General features: G+C 43.1%; 1 protein-coding gene across 1 annotated transcript in view; it reads right to left on the bottom strand.

The window, feature by feature from the left end:
• Positions 1-2,974: 2,974 nt before the first annotated feature.
• Positions 2,975-21,658, bottom strand: part of tdrd12 (tudor domain containing 12) — a 116,274-nt gene continuing 97,590 nt past the window's right edge. The window contains exons 36-37 of the mRNA XM_059651532.1: positions 19,308-19,380; positions 2,975-3,072 (exon numbers count right to left, since the gene is read on the bottom strand). Coding sequence (XP_059507515.1) covers positions 2,975-3,072; positions 19,308-19,380 — 171 coding nt within the window. The remainder of the gene's footprint in view (positions 3,073-19,307; positions 19,381-21,658) is intronic.

Below are 21,658 nucleotides of genomic sequence, written 5' to 3'. Positions count from 1 at the left end.
TTGTTATTTAAAAAATTAAGACAAGTACATAAGTAGTTAATCATGTTTTTGTTTAGAAGTTGGAAAGATCAGCTTCAGTGAAATTCAAGGTTTACTTTGTAAGATCAAAGTTAAAGTTAGTTTCAATTAAAACAACCCACTAATGCAGGAATGCATATAAATCCAAAATATGAGACAGAAATAACAGCACGCTGTCAGTGCTCAGTGTTGTGGAAAATCTGATGCTCACACACACGCGGTTACAAGAATAATTCCGGACAGCAATTTCAGTGTTATCTAGCTTTTTTAAAGGTATGCTTTTTGCAGTTGTGACACATGAATTAGAACTTGGGAACCTCAGAAACTTCAACCATTCATACAATAATGGCTTTTACAGCTAGAATAAAGTCAAGCTTTTCTTTTAAAAACATTGGGGTAACTGAATTTGAAATAAGCTATTGAGTAGCATACAACTTACAACCGAGAGCCTTAAAAACTAAATTTTAAGGAAGATTTTTCAAAAGTTTTTTTCAAAAAATTTATTCATGGGACATGAGTGTTCCTGGCTGTGCCAGCATTTATTCCTCATCCCTAGTTGCCCTGGAGAAGGTAGTGGTGTGCTGCCTGCTTGAACTTCTACAGTCTATTTCATGTAGGTAGACCCACAATCCCATTAGGGAGAGAATTTCAGAATTTTGACAGCGTCAATGAAGGACCAGGATACTGTACATTTTCAACTGAGGATGCTGAGAGACAGAATGAAGGGAACATGCAAATGTTAGTGTTCCCTTGTATCTGCTGATAGTTGTGGGTTTGGAAGGTACTGTCTAAGGAGCATTGGTAAATTTCTGCAATTTATCTCGTAAATGGCACCTACTGTTGATGCTGAGCATTGATAGTGCAGGGTGAATGTTTGTAGACATGTTCCAAATCAAGTGGGATCAAGGTTCTTGAGTGTTATTGGAGCTGCATCCATCCAGGCAAGTGAGAAGTATTCTATCAGATTTCTTATTTGTGTTATGTAGATGGTGGACAGGCTTTGGGGAGCCAGGAAATGAGTTACTCATTGCAGTATTCCTAGCCTTTGACCTCCTCATAGCCATAGTATATATGTGGCTAATCCTGTTCAGTTTCTGGTCACCCCAGGATGATGAACGTGAGAGACTCAGCATGAGTAATTCCACTGGAGGCTAAGGGGTAACCTTATAGAGATTTACAAAGTCAGGAGGGGCATGGATAGGGTAAATAGCCAAGGTCTTTTGTGTAGACTGGGGGAATCCAAAACCAGAGGGCATAGGTGATAAGAGAGAAATTTACAGGGGACCTAAGGGGCAACTTCTTCATACAGAGGGTGATGCGTGTATGGAACAAGCTGCCAGAGGAGGCTGGCACGATAACAACATTTAAAAGGCATCTGGATGGGTATATGAATAGGAAGGATTTAGAGGGATATGGGCCAAATGCTGACAAATGGGACTAGATTAATTTAGGTTATCTGGTCGGCATGGACGAGTCAGACCTAAAGGTTGTCTTTCTGTGCTGTATAACTCTATCACTGTATGACTATCTAGCTGCTCATGAAGATTTTGTAGAGTCTAGAATGTAGGTGATAGTTGCGTTCTTATTTGTTAGAGATGGTCATTGCCTGGCACTTGAGTGGTGCAAAATGTCACCTGCCACATGTCGGCCCAAACATGAAGATTGCACAGATCTTTCAGCATTTAAAAATTGACTGCTTCAGTATCAGAGTTGTCACAAATGGTACTGAACTTTGCGTAATCTTCAGTGAACAAGCCCATTTCCTACCTTCTGATAGAGGGAAGGTCAATGAGCATCTGAAGATGGTTGGACCTACGACACTACCCTGAAAACTAGGGCTCTTGTGGCACAGTAGTAATGTCCTTACCTCTGTGCCAGGATGTCTGGATTCAAATCCCATCAGCTCCAGAGGTGCATCATAACATTTCTCAACAGGATGATTAGAAAATATCAACCCTGAGGAACTCCTGCAGAGATGGTCTGGATCTGAGAGAACTGATCAGAAGCACAACCATCTTCCTATATGCCAGGTGAGAGTTTTCCCCCTGATTTCCATTGACTTCAGTTTAGCTAGTGCTCCTTGATGCCAGACTCGGTCAAATACTGTCTTTTCAAGTCCAGGGCAGTCAGTCTCATTTCAGTCAATCTTATTCCCTCAAAAAAGACAGCACCTACATTCTAGAATCTACAAAATCTTCATGAGCAGCTAGACAGAGTCATACAGTGATAGAGTTATACAGCACAGAAAGACAACCTTTAGGTCTGACTCGTCCATGCCGACTAGATAACCTAAATTAATCTAGTCCCATCTGTCAGCATTTGGCCCATATCCCTCTAAATCCTTCCTATTCATATACCCATCCAGATGCCTTTTAAATGTTGTTATCGTACCAGCCACCTCTGGCAGCTTGTTCCATACACGCATCACCCTCTCTATGAAGAAGTTGCCCCTTAGGTCCCTTATAAATTTCTCTCTTATCACCTATACCCTCTGGTTTTGAATTCCCCCAGTCTACACAAAAGACCTTGGCTATTTATCCTATCCATGCCCCTCCTGACTTTGTAAATCTCTATAAGGTTATCCCTTAGCCTCCGATGCTCTAGCAAATACAGCCCCAGCCTATTCAGCCTCCCCCTAGAGCTCCAGCCCTGACAACATCCTTGTAAATCTTTTCTGAACCCTTTCAAGTTTCACAACTTCCTTCCCATAGAAGGTAGACCAGAATTGCATGCAGTATTCCAAAAGTAGCTTAACTAATGTGTATTGTTGCATCCCTACTCATCACATAACTGTTGTCATGCAAATTCAATGATTATTAAATAAAACAGTTTAATAATAACTATCCAAATAGTTAAATGTTGACCAAACAGAATACTTAAGGAGCAAAAATGTACAGGACCTGTAAACCCACGAGAATACTTAATTTAACTTATAATATGACATTTACCTGAATTATTAGTAATCTTCTTCAGAACTATCATTAGCACTGGTAAAACTATCATATTCATTGATGATGGGCTCCATTACTACTGGTTTCCTGTTTCTCCTAATATCTATCAAAGATTAAGAGGAAAAATTAACTAATAATATTTTTATGACATTCATATTATTTTGTATGTGTAAAAACAATTCCTTTCCTTGGCATACGAATATTTTTTTCTGTTGTTCTCACCATTTAAACATTTTAAATAGTACTGGGGATTCTAATGCAAAGCCCTTCCCGGACCTTAAATTAGAACAGTTCGTTATTTAAAACATCAGATACTCTGGGATTACTAGGAGAGGTACAGCAAATCACAAGTTGTCACTAGGCACTGCATAAGTATCTAAGTAGGAAAAAAATCATCAAAACCAAATACCATCCTCTTCCGAAAGATCCATTTACCCTTTAAGTATTTGTTCAGTAACCATTCCCATCTAAGCAGGCAATGGTTCATACTTAATGGTACTCAGGAAGAATGACCAACCTGCCTGGATTCCAATGAAACACTGAATAGATTCAAAGAACAAAAGGATGTCTAATCTGATTTTACAGAGATTTTTCCTATTCCGATTCTTACTGCTAATTTGTAAATATGATTGTCAAACAATAGAAGACTACAATCCTAATAGGCAATTTACATTAACCGCAACTGGACCAACATACCTCAAGCTTAACCAATGGTGGAACAGTTGTCAAGGAAAAATCTTTAACTTCTAAGAGAGCGGCGACAATGTGTGAATTTGAGACCGACCCCTTCGGTTTCAAGACAATGTTTTAATTTGTTCAATTCAAGTACTCTGACACAATACTAGGTACTTTGATATTAAAGGCTGAGAAAGTAAAGTTGTACATAGTCTTGTATCGGGATTGAACAAGATGACATCAACCCAGTAATCCATTGGGTTGCTGATGGAGTAATCCCAGTGGCTCGCTATTGGGCATAGACCAATGGTACATGTCACTGGTCAAGTAATCCATCAGCCCAGCCTAATGCTCTGGGGACAAGGGCTTAAATCCCACTAAGGCAGAGGTGGAATTTAAATGCAATTAATCAAAGCTGGAATTAAAAGCTAGTCTCAGTAGAGAACACAGAACAGTATAGCACAGTACAGGCCCTTCGTGTACAATGTTGTGCCAACCTATTATCCTACTCAAACCACCCTGCATACCCTACATCTTACTATCATCCATGTGCCTATCCAATAGTCACTTAAATGTCCCAATTGTATCTGACTCCACTACCACTGCCGGCAGCGCATTCCAGGCACACACCACTCTGTGTGGAAGGAGCCTACCTCTGACATCTCCCCTATACCTTCCTCCCATCACCTTAAGATTATGCCCCCTTGTAATAGTCATTTCCGCCCTGGGAAAAAGTCTCTGGCTATCCACTTTATCTATGGCTCTCATCATCGTGTACGCCTCAATCAAGTCACCTCTCATCCTTCTTCGCTCCAATGAGAAAAGCCCTAGCTCCCTCAACCTTTCCTCATAAAAGCTGTCATCCAGTCCAGGCAGCAACCTGGTGAATCTCCTCTGCACCCTCTCTAAGCTTCCACAAACTTCCTATAAATGAGGCAACCAAAACTGAACACAATATTCCAAGTGTGATCTAACCAGGGTTTTACAGAGCTGCAGCATAACCTTGCAGCTCTTAAACACAATTCCCCTGCCAATGAAAGTCGACACACCACATGCCTTCTTAACAACCCTATCAACGTGGATGAGAACTTTGAGGGATTTGTGGACATTGACCCCAAGATCCCTTTGTTCCTCCACTCTACCAAGAATCCTGCCATTAACCCTCTATTCTGCATTCAAATTCGACCTTCCCAAATGAATCACTTCATACTTTTCTGGATTCAATTCCATCTGCCACTTCTGTGCCCAGCTCTGCATCCTGTCAATGTCCCACTGCAACTTACAACAGCCCTCAACATTATCCACAACTCCAGCAACTTTCGTGTCATTGGGAAACTTACTAAGCCACCCTTCTACTTCCTCATCCAAGTCATTTATAAAGATTACAGAGAGCAAAGGTCCCAGAACAGATCCCTGTGGAACACCACTGGTCACTGAGCTCCAGGCTGAGTATTTTCCATCTACGACCATCGAGTCTTCTATTGGGCAGCCAGTTCTGTATCCAGACAGCCAAATTTCCCTGAATCCTATGCCTTCTTACTTTCTGAATGAGTCTACAATGGGGAACCTTACCAAATGCCTTGTTAAAACCCAAATACACCACATCCACTGCTCTATTTTCATAAATGTGATTTGTCACATCCTCAAAGAATTCAATAAGGCTTTTGAGGCATGACCTGTCCCTCAAAAAGCCATGCTGACTATTTCTAATCAAACTGTGCTTTTCCAAATAATCATAAATACTACATAAATGATCGGCTGCAGAACACTCTGAAGGGGGAGGGCGAACAGCCAGTTGTCGTGGTGCATATAGGCACCAACGATATCGGCAGGAAACGGGATGAGGTCCTACAAGCTGAATTTAGGGGGTTAGGAGCCAAGTTAAAAAGTAGGACCTCAAAGGTAGTAATCTCAGGATTGCTACCAGTGCCACGTGCTAGTCAGTGCAGAAATGAAGGAATAGCTAGGATGAATGCGTGGCTTGAGAGATGGCGTAGGAGGGAGGGTTTCAGATTTTTGGGACATTGGAACCGATTCTGGGGAAGGTGGGAGTATTACAAATTGGACGGTCGACACCTAAACCAGACTGGAACCAATGTCCTTGGGGGTGCTTTTGCTAATGCTGTGGGGGAGGGTTTAAACTAATGTGGCAGGGGGATGGGAACGAAATATTGGACAGAAAAGAGGTAGAAATGAAAGCCTGTAGGGAACTAGATAATGGAGTCAGTGTGACTAAAGGGAATAGTAGTCGGGGAGCAGATGATGAACACAAAGGGACAGGTGGTCTGAGGTGCATTTGTTTTAATGCGAGAAGTGTAGTAGATAAGGCAGATGAGCTTAGGGCTTGGATCGGTGCCTGGAAGTATGATGTTATTGCTATTACTGAGACTTGGTTGAGGGAAGGGCATGATTGGCAACTAGTTGTCTCAGGATATCGATGCTTCAGGCGGGATAGGGCGGGAGGTAAAGGGGTGGAGGAGTTGCAGTAATGGTCGAAGACGATATCACAGCCGCACTGAAGGAGGCCCCCATGGAGGACTCAAGCAGTGTGAGGCAATATGGGTAGAACTCAGAAACAGCAAGGATGCAGGAACAACGTTGGGGCTGTACTACAGGCCTCCCAACAGCGAGCGTGAGATAGAGGTACAAATATGTAGACAGATAATGGAAAGGTGTAGGAGAAACAGGGTGGTGGTAATGGGAGGTTTTAATTTCCCCAACATTGACTGGGATTCACTCAGTGTTAGGGGTCAAGACGGAGCAGAATTTGTAACTTGTGCCCAGGAGGGTTTTCTAGAGCAGTATGTATGTAGTCCAACTCGGGAAGGGGCCATACTGGACCTGGTGTTGGGGAATGAACCTGGCCAGGTGGTTGATATTACAGTAGGGGACTACTTTGGAAATAGCGACCACAATTCTGTAAGTTTTACAATAGTCATAGACAAGGATACCGTTTTGGATACTGCTGGGGGGGGATGACCTACCAGAGGAAAGCCATAGTAGTCAGTTCTCTGGCACTGAGCCTGACACTGTGGCAAAGAAGGGAAGGGGGCAGAATAGAAAAGTACTCGTGGTAGGGGACTCGATAGTTAGGGGAATCGACAGGAGATTTTGTGGGCAAGATCGGGATTCCCGGAAGGTATGTCACCTCCCTGGTGCCAGGGTCCGGGACGTCTCCGATCGGGTGTATAAAGTTCTAAAAGGGGAGGGTGAACAGCCAGAAATCGTGTTACATATTGGCACAAATGATATAGCCAGTAATAGGTTTGAGGATATAAAAAGTGATTTCAGGGAGTTAGGATGGAAGCTGCAGAGCAGGACGAACAGAGTAGTGTTCTCTGGTTTACTACCGGTGCCACGAGATAGCGAGGTGAGGAACAGGGAGCGGGCGCAGCTGAACACGTGGCTACGCAGCTGGTGTAGGAGGGAGGGCTTCAGATATGTTGATAATTGGGATGCCTTCTGGGGAAGGTGGGACCTGTACAAGAAGGACGGGTTGCATCTGAACTGGAAGGGGACCAATGTCCTGGGTGGAAGGTTTGCTTGAGTAGTTCGAGAGGGTTTAAACTAGTATGGCAGGGGGGTGGGAACCTGAGCTGTATACCAGAGGTGAGCGTTGATGCAGGTGAGGCAGTAGCAAGAGGTAGACCAGCTAGTGGGAAGGATTTTCCCGGGAAGGAACCAAGGGATCGGTTAAAGTGTGTTTGCTTTAATGCAAGGAGTATCAGGAATAAAAGGGATGAACTTAGAGCATGGATCAGTACCTGGCGCTATGATGTTGTGGCCATAACAGAGACATGGGTTTCTCATGGGCAGGAATGGTTGCTGGATGTTCCAGGGTTTAGAACATTTAAAAAGAATAGGGAGGGGGGAAAAAGAGGAGAGGGTGTAGCACTACTAATCAGAGAGGGTATCACAGCTACAGAAGCTTCCTTTGTCGAGGAAGATCTGCCTACTGAGTCAGTATGGGTGGAAATTAGGAACAGCAAGGGAGTAGTCACCTCGTTAGGGGTTTACTACAGGCCCCCCAATAGCAGCAGGGAGATTGAAGAAAGCATAGGTCGACAGATTTTGGAAAAGTGTGCACGCAGTAGGGTTGTTGTAATGGGTGACTTTAACTTTCCTAATATTGATTGGAACCTCCTTCGAGCAGAAGATTTGAATGGAGCTGTTTTTGTAAGGTGTGTTCAGGAGGGTTTCCTAACGCAGTACGTTGACAGGCTGACGAGGGGAGAGGCCATTCTAGACTTGGTGCTCGGAAACGAGCCGGGGCAGGTATCAGATCTTGTGGTGGGAGAGCATTTTGGTGATAGTGACCATAACTGCCTCACATTCTACATAGCTATGGAGAAGGAGAGGATTAGGCAGAATGGGAGGATATTTAATTGGGGAAGAGGAAACTATGATGCGATTAGACATGAGTTAGGAAGCATGGACTGGGAGCTGTTGTTCCATGGTAAGGGAACTATAGACATGTGGAGACGGTTTAAGGAACAGTTGTTGGGAGTGATGAGTAAATATGTCCCTCTGAGACAGGCAAGAAAAGGTAAGATTAAGGAACCTTGGATGACGAGAGCGGTGGAGCTTCTAGTGAAAAGGAAGAAGGTAGCTTACATAAGGTGGAGGAAGCTAGGGTCAAGTTCAGCTAGAGAGGATTACATGCAGGCAAGGAAGGAGCTCAAAAATGGTCTGAGGAGAGCCAGGAGGGGGCACGAGAAAGGCTTGGCAGAAGGAATCCGGGAAAACACAAAGGCATTTTACACTTACTTGAGGAATAAGAGAATGGTCAAAGAAAGAGTAGGGCCAATCAGGGATAGCATAGGGAACTTGTGTGTGGAGCCTGAGGAGGTAGGGGAAGCCCTAAATGAGTTTTTCGCTTCTGTCTTTACGAAAGAAACCAACTTTGTAGTGAATGAAACCTTTGAAGAGCAGGTGTGCATGCTGGAATGGATAGAGATAGACGAAGCTGATGTGCTGAAAATTTTGTCAAACATTAAGATTGACAAGTCGCCAGGCCCGGATCAGATTTGTCCTCGGCTGCTTTGGGAAGCGAGAAATGCAATTGCTTCGCCACTTGCGAAGATCTTTGCATCCTCGCTCTCCACTGGAGTCGTACCTGAGGACTGGAGAGAGGCAAATGTAATTCCTCTCTTCAAGAAAGGAAATAGGGAAATCCCCGGCAATTATAGACCAGTAAGTCTCACGTCTGTCGTCTGCAAGGTGTTAGAAAGGATTCTGAGGGATAAGATTTATGACCATCTGGAAGAGCATGGCTTGATCAAATACAGTCAACACGGCTTTGTGAGGGGTAGGTCATGCCTTACAAACCTTATCGAGTTTTTTGAGGATGTGACTAGAAAGGTTGATGAGGGTCGAGCTGTGGATGTGGTGTATATGGACTTCAGTAAGGCATTTGATAAGGTTCCCCATGGTAGGTTCATTCAGAAGGTCAGGAGGAATGGGATACAGGGGAACTTAGCTGCTTGGATACAGAATTGGCTGGCCAACAGAAGACAGCGAGTGGTAGTAGAAGGAAAATATTCTGCCTGGAAGTCAGTGGTGAGTGGTGTTCCACAGGGCTCTGTCCTTGGGCCTCTACTGTTTGTAATTTTTATTAATGACTTGGACGAGGGAATTGAAGGATGGGTCAGCAAGTTTGCAGACGACACAAAGGTCGGAGGTGTCGTTGACAGTGTAGAGGGCTGTTGTAGGCTGCAGCGGGACATTGACAGGATGCAGAGATGGGCTGAGAGGTGGCAGATGGAGTTCAACCTGGATAAATGCGAGGTGATGCATTTTGGAAGGTCGAATTTGAAAGCTGAGTACAGGATTAAGGATAGGATTCTTGGCAGCGTGGAGGAACAGAGGGATCTTGGTGTGCAGATACATAGATCCCTTAAAATGGCCACCCAAGTGGACAGGGTTGTTAAGAAAGCATATGGTGTTTTGGCTTTCATTAACAGGGGGATTGAGTTTAAGAGTCGTGAGATCTTGTTGCAGCTCTATAAAACTTTGGTTAGACCGCACTTGGAATACTGCGTCCAGTTCTGGGCGCCCTATTATAGGAAAGATGTGGATGCTTTGGAGAGGGTTCAGAGGAGGTTTACCAGGATGCTGCCTGGACTGGAGGGCTTATCTTATGAAGAGAGGTTGACTGAGCTCGGTCTCTTTTCATTGGAGAAAAGGAGGAGGAGAGGGGACCTAATTGAGGTATACAAGATAATGAGAGGCATAGATAGAGTTGATAGCCAGAGACTATTTCCCAGGGCAGAAATGGCTAGCACGAGGGGTCATAGTTTTAAGCTGGTTGGTGGAAAGTATCGAGGGGATGTCAGAGGCAGGTTCTTTACGCAGAGAGTTGTGAGAGCATGGAATGCGTTGCCAGCAGCAGTTGTGGAAGCAAGGTCATTGGGGTCATTTAAGAGCCTGCTGGACATGTACATGGTCACAGAAATTTGAGGGTGCATACATGAGGATCAATGGTCGGCACAACATTGTGGGCTGAAGGGCCTGTTCTGTGCTGTACTGTTCTATGTTCTAAGGACAGGAGTGGTCCTAAAGGAAGAGTACTAAACTGGGGGAAGGCCGACTATACCAAGATGCAGCAGGATCTGAGGAATGTAGATTGGGAGAAACTGTTTGAAGGTAAATCCACATTTGATATGTGGGAGGCTTTTAAGGAGAGGTTGATTAGCATGCAGGAGAGAGATGTTCCTGTGAAAATGAGGAATAGAAATGGCAAGGCTAGGGAACCATGGATGACAGGTGAAATTGTGAGACTAGCCGAGAGAAAAAAGGAAGTATACATGAGGTCTAGGCAACTGAAGACAGACGAAGCTTTGCAAGAATATCGGGAATGTAGAGCGAATCTGAAACGAGGGATTAAGAGGGCTAAGAGAGGACATGAGATATTGCTGGCAAACATGGTTAAGGAAAATCCCAAAGCCTTTTATTCATATATAAAGAGCAAGAGGGTAACTAGACAAAAGATTGGCCCACTCAAGGGCAAAGAAGGAAAGTTATGTGCTGATTCAGAGAAAATGGGTGACATTCTTAACGAGTACTTTGCATCAGTATTCACCAAGGAGAGGGACATGATGGATGTTGAGGTTAGGTATAGATGTTTGCTTACTCTAGGTCAAGTTGACATAAGGAAGGAGGAAGTGCTAGGTATCCTAAAAGGCATTAAGGTGGACAAGTCCCCAGGTCCGGATGGGATCTATCCCAGGTTGCTGAGGGAAGCGAGAGGGGAAATAGCCGGGGCCTTAACAGATATCTTTGCAGCATCCTTAGACATGGGTGAGGTCCCGGAGGATTGGAGGCTTGCTAATGTTGTCCCCTTGTTTAAGAAGGGCAGCAAGGATAATCCAAGTAATTAATCGACCGGTGAGCCTGACGTCAGTGCTAGGGAAGCTACTGGAGAAGATAATGAGGGATAGGATCTATTCCCATTTGGAAGAAAATGGGCTTATCAGTGATAGGCAACATGGTTTTGTGCAGGGAAGGTCATGTCTTACCAACTTAATAGAATTCTTTGAGGAGGTGACAAAGTTGATTGATGAGGGAAAGGCTGTAGATGTCATATACATGGACTTCAGTAAGGCGTTTGATAAGGTTCCCCATGGCAGGCTGATGGAGAAAGTTAAGTCACATGGGGTCCAGGGTGTGCTAGCTAGATGGATAAAAAACTGGCTAGGCAACAGGAGACAGACGGTAGTGGTAGAAGGGAGTTTCTCAAGTTGGAGACCTGTGGCCAGTGGTGTTCCACAGGGATCTGTGCTGGGACCACTGTTGTTTGTGATATATGTAAATGATCTGGAGGAAGGTGTAGGTGGGTCTGATCAGCAAACTTGCTGATCAGACCACCAAGATCGGTGGAGTTGCTGACAGTGAAGGGGACTGTCAGAGATTACAGCAGAATATAGATAGACTGGAGAGCTGGGCAGATAAATGGCAGATGGAGTTCAATCCGGGCAAATGCGAGGTGATGCATTTTGGAAGATCAAATTCAAGGGCGAACTATACAGTAAATGGAAAAGTCCTAGGGAAAATTGATGAACAGAGATCTGGGTGTTCAGGTCCATTGTTCCCTGAAGGTGACAACGCAGGTCAATAGGGTGGTCAAAAAGGCATATGGCATGCTTTCCTTCATTGGGCGGGATATTGAGTACAAGAGTTGGCAGGTCATGTTGCAGTTGTATAGGACTTTGGTTCGGCCACATTTGGAGTACTGTGTGCAGTTCTGGTCACCACATTACCAAAAGGATGCGGATGCTTTGGAGAGGGTGCAGAGGAGGTTCACCAGGATGTTGCCTGGTATGGAGGATGCTAGCTATGAAGACAGGTTGAGTAGATTAGGATTATTTTCATTAGAAAGACGGAGATTGAGGGGGGACCTGATTGAGGTCTACAAAATCATGAGGGGTATAGACAGGGTGGATAGCAAAAAGCTGCCCCCCCCCCCCCCCCCCCGCCCCCAAGAGTGGCGGACTCAATTACTAAGGATCATGAGTTCAAAGTGACAGGAGGAAAGGTTAAGGGCGATATGCGTGGGAAGTTCTTTACACAGAGGGTGGTGGGTGCCTGGAACGCGTTGCCAGCGGAGGTGAGACGCAGACACGTTAGCGTCTTTTAAGATATATTCGGACATATACATGGACGGGCAGGGAGCAAATGGACACAGACCGTTAGAAAATAGATGACAGGTTTGACAGAGGATCTTGATCGGCGCAGGCTTGGAGGGCCGAAAAGCCTGTTCCTGTGCTGTAGATTTCTTTGTTCTTTGTACTATCTCTCTGAATCCTCTCCAATAATTTGCCCACCACAGAAATATGACTGACTGGTCTGTAATTCCCAGGATTATCCCTATTCCCTTTCTTCAACAAGGGAATAATATTTGCCACTGTCCAACCGTATAGAAGCAAAGTATTCATTAAAGACCTCCCCTACCTCCTCCAACTCCCCACACAAGTTCCCTCCACTATCCCTGATTGGCCCTACCCTCACGCTGGCCATCCTCGTTTCTCACGTACGTGTAGAACGCCTTGGGGTTTTCCTTAATCCTACCTGTCAAGGCTTTTTCATACCCCGTTCTCACTCTCCTAAGTCCATTCTTCAGTTCTTTCCTGGTTACCTTGTAGCCCTCTATCGCCCTGTCCAATCCGTGCTTCCTCAACCTTAAGTAAACTTCCTTCTTCCTCTAGACTAGATATTTCACACGTCTTGTCATCCAAGACTCCTTCACCTTACCATACATTCCTTACCTCAGTGGGACAAACCTATCCAGCACTTGTAGCAAGTGCTCCCTCAATAACCTCCACATTTCTGTCATGCATTTCCCGGAGAACATCTGTTCCAAATTTATGCTCCGCAGTTCTTGCCTAATAGCATTGTTATTCCCTCTCCCCCAATTAAATACTTTCCCATACCATCTGCATAACTATAGTAAAGGTCAGGGAGTTGTGATCACTATCACCAAAATGCTCTCCTAGCAAGAGATCTGACAACTGCCCATGTTTGTTGCCAAGCACCAAATCCAATATGGCTTCCCCTCTAGTTGGCCTATCTGCATGTTGAGTCAGGAAACTTTCCTTCCTGGACACAGCTGACAAAATCTGCTCCATCCAAACTGTTTGCACTAAGGAGTATCCAGTCGATATTAGGAAAGTTGAAGACACCCATGACAACTCAATTACTTCTGCATCTTTTCAAAATCTGTCTCCCAATTTATTCTTCAGGTGTCTTTGTTGATACTGGGGGGAGGTTGTCGGGGGGGGGGGGGGGGGGGGGGGGGGGGAGGTGTCGAAAGAAAACTCCCAAGAAAGCGACTGCTCCTTTCCTGTTTCTGACTTCCACCCATACTGACTCAGTGGACAAACCCTCCTCGACGACCTCCTATTCTGCAGTTCTGATGCCATCACTGATTAGCAATGCCACTCCCCCTCCTCTTCCATCTCTCACCCTATTTCTTTTGAAACATCTAAATCCCGCAACATCCAACAACCATTCCTGCCAGCGTTATCCAAGTCTTCGTAATGGCCACAACATTGTAGCTCCAAGTACTGATCCATGCTCTAAGTTCATCACCCTTATTTCTGACACTTCTTGCATTAAAATAGACACACTTCAACCTGTTGCACTGACTGCTAACATGGAATTACTGCTAATTATCATAAGATCTGGTTCATTAATATTGTTTAGGGAAGGAAATCTGCTCATCTGGCCTGTGACTCTTAAATACCCCTGAATGGCCTGACAGAAATGGAACGAGATGAAGTCAACCAGTACTGACTTAGGCATCGATAACAACAATGAAAATGAGCCCTGTCTCTGTGAAGTCCTCCTGACCAATATTTGCCAGCTTGTGTAAAGTTTGAAGAACAGACTGGCAGAGCAGTCCAGCAACAGCCTATGTTGGTCAGACTTATAGAATCACAAAATACAGACAACATCCCAGTCACCAGCACAATCCCTGCTTATCTCCTGTCCCACAGACAGGTCTGAATCATCAGAGGTGACAGCATAACGGTGTACATTACCTCATGTCCCTCTGCACTGAAATTCACCTGCCAGGTGTCAGCTCATTTAGCCAACTTGTCAATGTCTCTGTGTAGTCATTCAGCATCATCCTCACTATTCACTCATCTCCCTGATAACAAGGTGCAGAACTGGATGAACACAGACCAGGCAGCATCAGAGGAGCAGGAAAGCTGATGTTTCGGGCCTAGACCCTTCTTCAGAAGTGGGGGAGAGGAAGGCGGTTCTGAAATAAATAGGGAGAGAGGGGGAGAAACAGATAGAAGATGGATAGAGATGAAGATAGGTAGACAGGAGATAGACTGGTCAAAGAGGCAGGGATGGAGCCAGTAAAGGTGAGTGTAGGTGGGGAGGTAGGGAGGAGATAGGTCAGTCCAGGAGGGATGGACAGGTCAAGGGGGTGGGATAAGGTTAGTAGGTAGGAGATGGGGGTGGGAATAGGTGGGAGGAAGGACAGGTTAGGGAGGCGGGGATGAGCTGGGTTGGTTCCCTGTTTGTCTCTTATGGGCCCCATTCTATTCTTCATGAATTTTTTACTGTTACTATGTTTGAAGAACATTTTATTGTTTGTTTTCGCACAGCCTGTCATCCTTTCCTCATACCAATTAAAACTCTACTCCCATTATAAACTCCCTTTAAACACACACATGCGGATAAATAAATCATTGGTGTTATAGGCTGAGGGAAAGATTGGGAAGGCAGTTCGGTCATTCCTGTTTGCAGGATTGCTGAGATTCTTGCGCTGGTCAGAGTGCTGCTTCTTAGTCTCCTTTCTCCAGAGGCTTTCACTCGTTTGCATGTGGCATGGGGGTGGCTAGTTTGATCTGGGTTTCTGACTTATCAATTAAAAGTCACAGCTTACAACATCAGCTTAATGAAAGATGAAAGTTTCCAAGGCTAAAAAACAGGACCTCAAAAGGTAGTAATCTCTGGACTACTACTATCTGCGCCACATGCTAGCGAGGGCATGAATAGGAAGATATGACAGATGAATGTGGGCTGAACAGCTGGTGCAGGGGGCAGGGTTTCAGATTTGTGGACAACTGGGATCCCTGTTGAGGAAGATATGGTCTGTCCAAAAGAGATGGGTTACACCTGAACTCAAGAGTGACTAATATCCTTGCAGGCAGGTTTGCTAGAGCTGCTGGGAAGGCTTCAAAATAGGTTGCCAGAGGGATGGGAACCAGAGTCTTAGGTCAGAAGATGGAGTAGTTGGTATAAAAGGTAGATGCATTAAGCAGGGAGACAGTGATGAAGGACAGACTAAAATGGCAGGGGGATAGGAGTCCATGCAGAAAGGCAGAAGGAAGCGATGCAGAGGCCAGAGCAAAAGTTGGAAAAGACAATAAGTAAAATTGGAGGACAGAATCAATCACAAAATACAAAAAAATTACTAGATTACTAGATTCTAAAGGGACAAGTATAACAGCACTTTATCTGAATGCCTGTAGTATTCAAAACAAAGTCGATGAACTTGTTGTGCATGTATGATTTGGTTGCCATTACAGAAACATGGTTGCAGGGTGGTGATGACTGGAAACTAAGTATCCAAGAGTTTCAGGTAATTTGGAAAGATAGGTATCAAGGTAAGGGGGTGGGGTAGTGCTCTTAATTAACGATGAGATCACAGCAATAGTGAGATAATATAGGACCTAAGGAGCAAAATGTTGAATCCATCTGGGTGGAGATTAGGAATAGTAAGGGGAAGTCGTCGCTGGTGGGAGTAGTTTATAGGTCACCCAGTAATAATGCTACAGTGGCACAGATGATAAATCAAGAAATATTTAACGCATGTAAGAATAGAACAGCAATAGTCATGGGGGACTTCAATGTGCACATTGATTGGGCAAGTCAAGTTGGTAGAGGCAGTCTTGAACAGGAGTTCACAGAACTCATCTGTGATAGCTTTCTTGAACAGCATGTTACCAAACCTACAAGGGGATGTGCAACCTTAGATCTGATCCTGTGTAATGAGACAGGTAAAATTAATGATCTCGTACTTAGGGATCCTCTCAAAGAGTGATCACAGAATGATCAAATTTCAGATACAAATGGAGGGTGAAATAGTATCATCTAAAACCAGAGTTTAATGCTTAAACATGGGGAACTACAATGGATTGAGGAAGGAGTTAGCTAAGCTAGACTGGGAACACAAGTTGTATGGTGGAACAGTTGAGGAGCAGTGGAAAACTTTTAAAGAGATTTTTCACAGTGCTAAATAAAAGTATATTCCTGTTAAAAACAAAGGTAGCAAGAGTAGGAAGAGCCAGCCTTGGGTAACTAAGGAAATAAAGGAAGGCATACAATTAAAAAGCTCAGGCTAACAAAGTCGCCAAGGGCAGTGGGAAACAGGAAGATTGTTGTTTTTTAAAGTTTTCCCAAAGAACCATGAGGAAAGCAATAAAGAAAGGAAAGATAGATTATGAATGCGAACAAAGACAGAATATAAAAATAGATAGGAAAAGTCTTTATAAACATATTTAAACAAAAAAAAGGGTGGCTAAAGAGGCCATCGATCCCTTGGAGGGAGAGAAAGGGGAATTCATATTGGGCAATGCTAAAATGGCCGAAGCCTTGAATGACAATTTTGTGCCAGTCTTCACACTGCAAGTTGTGTCTAACATGTCAAAGAATGATTTTAAGTATACGATGGGAGGTGAGGACCTCAGTTTAATTGTTATCACTAACGGGGTAGTGCTGAACGAACTAGAGGGGCTAAAGGTAGATAACTCCCCTGATCCTCTGAAATGCATTTCAGGATGTTGAAAGAAATGGAGCAAGTTATAGTATATGCATTAGTGGCAATTTACCAAAATTTGCTGGACTCTGGGCAGGTCCCAGTGGACTGGAAGCAAGCAAATGTCATGCCGCTGTTCAAAAATGGACGTAATAAAAGGCAGGCAACCACTGGCCAGTGAGCTTACTATCTGTAGCCTCAAGCATTTTGCTGACTATCATTAAGGAAGAAACAGCAAGACATCTGGACAGAAAGGGTTCCATCAGGCTGACGCAGCATGGATTCAGGAAGGGAAGGTTGTGCTTGACAAACTTACTGGAGTTCTTTGAGGTTATAACAGTCGTGGTGGAAAAAGGGGAACAGGTGAATGTTGTGTACTTGGATTTCCAGAAGATGTTCGATAAGGTACCACATAAAAGACTCATTTATAGGATAAGAATGCCTGGAGTTCAGGGGAATGTATTCGCGTGGATACAGGACTGGTTAACCACAGAAAGCAGACAGTTGGAATAAATGGGTGTTTCTCTGGTTGGAGATCAGTGGTAAGCAGAGTGTAACAGGGGTCAATGTTGTGCCCTCAACTGTTCATGGTATATGTAAATAATTCGGAAGAAGATATTGAGTATAACGTATCTAAGTTTGCTGATGACACTAAACTGACTGGAAAGGCAAATGGTGCAGAGCATGTGGAGAGTCTGAAGAGAGATTTAGATAGGTTAAGTGATTGAGGAAGGGTCTGGCAGATGGAATACAATCTTGGTAAAATGTGAGGTCATTCACTTTGGAAATAAAATTAGTAGATCAGATTACTATATAAATAGTGAAAGATTGCAGCATGTGGTTGTGTAGAGACACTTAGGAGTGCTTGTGCATGAATCGCTATAAGTTGGTTTACAGGTACAACCAGTAATCAGAGAGGCAAACAAAATGTTGGCTTTCATTGCCAGATGGATTGAATTTTAGAGCAAGGAGTTTCTGCTGTAATTGTACAAGGTGCTGGTGAGGCTGCACCTGGAATACTGTGTGCAGTTCTGATCTCTGTACTCGGGGAAGGATATACTAGCTTTGGAGGCAGCACAGAGGAGGTTCACCAGGCTGATTCTGGAGATGAGGGGATTACCCTACGAGGACAAGGTGAGCCGCCTGCGACTGTACTCATTAGGATTAGAAGAACGAGATGAGATCTTACTGAAACATAAAATTATGAAAGGTACAGATAAGATAGAGGCAGGCAAGTTGTTTCCACTGGTAGGAGAGACTAGGACGAGGAGACAGTCTCAAGATTACAGGGAGTGAATTTAGGGCAGAGATGAAGATGAACTGCTTTTCCTAGAGAGTGGCGAATCTATGGAATTCTCTGTCCAAGGAAGCAGTAGAGGCACCTTCATCAAATATATGAAAGAAACAGATGGACAGATTTTTGCATGGCAGGGGTATTAAGGTTTATGGCAATAATGCAGGTGGGCAGAGGTGAGATCGCAGATACATCAGCCATGATCTTATTGGATGACAGAGCTGCTTGATGGGCCAAATGGCCTACTCCTGTTTCTATCTTTTCTGAACTTATGAAATAATTCTCTAACCATTCTTGGTGCACAAAACTATTTCTTTCTCATTTTAGTCCGCAATTAAGACTACAGAAAAATAAAAGGCACTGTTTTTACACTATCATGTAGCTCCCTAAACAGTTTTTCGTGTTTTTGTAGACTTGCAATTTTGTTTTCAATTCTGTTTATGATAACCAAAAACAACTTGTCTTTTTCTCTGGCTTTATTTTATTTGATCTTGTACTCCCCCACTCATTCCAAATTTAATATTGCATGAATGTTTACTGTAAATTGCATATTCTGTCTGTCTACACATGTGTTAAGCCTTGTGTTCTTGATACTTTCTTTCCCCAAGATTCACACTTTGTCAATACTCCCAACTGTGATATGGTCAGAAAACCAAAGCTTTCTTCTAACCCTCGAGTCCAAAAGATTAAAACTGAACCTCACAACGACACTTGGAAAATATGACTTCTAACTGTTCTCCAATCCAAGCAGCATTTGTTTGCTCCCACGTTACCCCACATAGACTCTACCAACTAAAATGGATTTCAGAAGAGACAACTAAATTTATTTTATGTGATCAATCCCAGCTCAAATGTTAGTCATGGTTCTCTTAATTATGTCACAGGATACCGCACAGATGCAGAAGCATGTAGGAGAAAGAAACATATCCAATAAATTTCTAATTATGCGCAAAAGGCTAATGTTAGGTATCATGGTTAAAAGCAAAATTATTCTTTTCATTAATGCTAAAATACGATTAACGTTATTGTTGTATCTTTAATTTCCCTATGTCTGAACGATACAGCTTAAATTTTTTTTTATTTAAAATGATCTTACCATTCCAAATCGGAAGAGACACATCATCTGTCACTTCCTCAAGGTAGTTGAAATCAAAGGTAACATTTGGATTCTGAAACAAAAATGTATTTGAGATCAATACAATAAGGATTATTGGTGACATGCAGTAAACAAATGCCTCTCCGTTTCAAAGGAAACCTGAGTATTCATTATGTGCAGTCCTCAGTACTTTGCTGCAAGTGCTCAGCTCAATGAAGGAAGGATTCACAGTCATGCTGTAAATAAAGCTATTTCACCAATGTAGTACAAACAACACTTCTTTCTGAAGTATTTTAATGGGAGCTACGAGATTGATATGTAACAAGGGGAAAATACCATTGGAAAAGAGAAATAAACAGAAAATGCTAGAAAACAATCAGGTCAGGCAGAATTTATACTGAGAAGCTGTTAACATTTTTTGAAACACTAACATCGTTTAGGGTCAACAGATGCTACTTGAACTGCTGCATGCTGTAATTTCAGCTACATAATTTGCTGAAGGCAAATGATACAAAATGATTAACTCCTAAGTGATGTAGTGGTAAACCATTTGTCTACTCTGTCAACTCGCCAGGATAGTGCGAATCATCGCAAATGTGACAAGATTTTGTCAAGCTATCAAAACTATCCAAATTTCTTGACTGAATCTCAGGTTAAAAGAAAATACTCACTGGATTTCTATATTTAACCAGGAAATAACTGTTAATGACAGTTTAACCAACAGCAAATAGGAAATATGAAACACTAATTATAGTTATAACTTAAACACTACTTCTTAATTTCCCTCTGTCACATACATAAAGACAAACGAGGCTTGGATGTTTAAGATAGAAAAAATGGGAGAAAAAAATCTGGTAAGTATAGCCGGTTCTGCAACAATGTGTGTTTTTTCAATGCAAATTGGCTTTAACGTGATTGAAGAGTTTAGACTACTATTTGTAGAACATGAGCTTTCCCTACCTGTGTTGATTATAATGCAATTCTGGCCCCAGTAGTTTAGTTGGCACAGGCTATTGCACAATTTTCTTACAACTTGACATCACATGAGAACAGACCTATCACGCTGTATCAGAACCGACTGTAGTTTGAACTATAGGAGTAGGTTGTATTTGGTTTCTTCTAATTACTTTCAGTTTCTTTGCTGTTCGTCCAATGATGCCCTTTTTCATCCACTGGTTAAGCATTCCTCCTTGCATTACCTTTGAACGTGTTTTGTTTCTCTTTCAGCAAGAAATTCGCAGAGAACAGTGCATAGAAGATAACTAGTTATAGCGAGTTTTGAAAAGATTTGCAGCTCAGATTGAGGTTCTGGATGTGAGTTTGCTCACTGAGCTGGAAAGTTAGTTTTCAGACATTTCATCACCATTCTAGGTAACACCATCAGTGAGCCTCCGATGAAGCCTTCAGACATTTCGTCACCATTCTAGGTAACATCATCAGTGAGCCTCCGACGAAGCCTTCAGACATTTCGTCACCATTCTAGGTAACATCATCAGTGAGCCTCCGACGAAGCCTTCAGACATTTCGTCACCATTCTAGGTAACATCTGACGAAACTAACCTTCCAGCTCAACGAGCAAACTCACATCCACAACTAGTTATTACTGGAGTCTTCTGGCACATTCATACAGGAGTTTGATGCTTTCTCTTTTTAGGCTGGGCAGTTCACTGTTGCACTGGTCAGGAGTCAATTCAAATGGTGTCAAGCAGCTGTACCTTTTTTGCTTTCACTTTTCCAGGAAAAAACCTAACATTGGATATAACTCAGAATATGCTTTAATATCATTTATAAAGTTATAGCCATCTCTTTTCATAAGTCTTCTTGCTTTAAAGCAACATCTTCCTTTTTTAGACCAGAATCCAAAAACACAGGAAATAAAAAAAACTGTGAGCAGAGATAATGGGAACTGCAGATGCTGGAGAATCTGAGATAACAAAGTGTGGAGCTGGATGAGCACAGCAGGCCAAGCAGCATCTCAGGAGCACAAACAAAACTGTGGTCTCTATAGTTCACCAAGTCGTCTGTCTCCCACTTGGTTACAAATTTGATGTATAAAAACAAAAATCTATTACTTTACTGATTTTAGATTAATTACGTGGTATAATCGAGGACACGGATGATCTAAAATAACGTTTTACAGCACACACAAATTCCTGCTCCACTTCCCATTTCTAAGTATATCTCTTCCACACTGTTTGAGAGAGAGAAATGGAAATAACAAAAGGAAAAATGAACAAAGTTTGCCTAATGATAACTGATGTGATTTCATGCCTGATTGGTTTACTCGTCAGAAGTGTATTCAGTTGATTAAGTAATTGTTAATTTTTTCTGGTTGTAATAATTCTTCAGCA

This window comes from Stegostoma tigrinum, chromosome 16 (assembly GCF_030684315.1).
Source record: "Stegostoma tigrinum isolate sSteTig4 chromosome 16, sSteTig4.hap1, whole genome shotgun sequence".
Lineage (NCBI taxonomy): Eukaryota > Metazoa > Chordata > Chondrichthyes > Orectolobiformes > Stegostomatidae > Stegostoma > Stegostoma tigrinum.
Note: the sequence above shows the minus strand (reverse complement) of the source record. Positions and strands in the feature narration are given on the sequence as shown.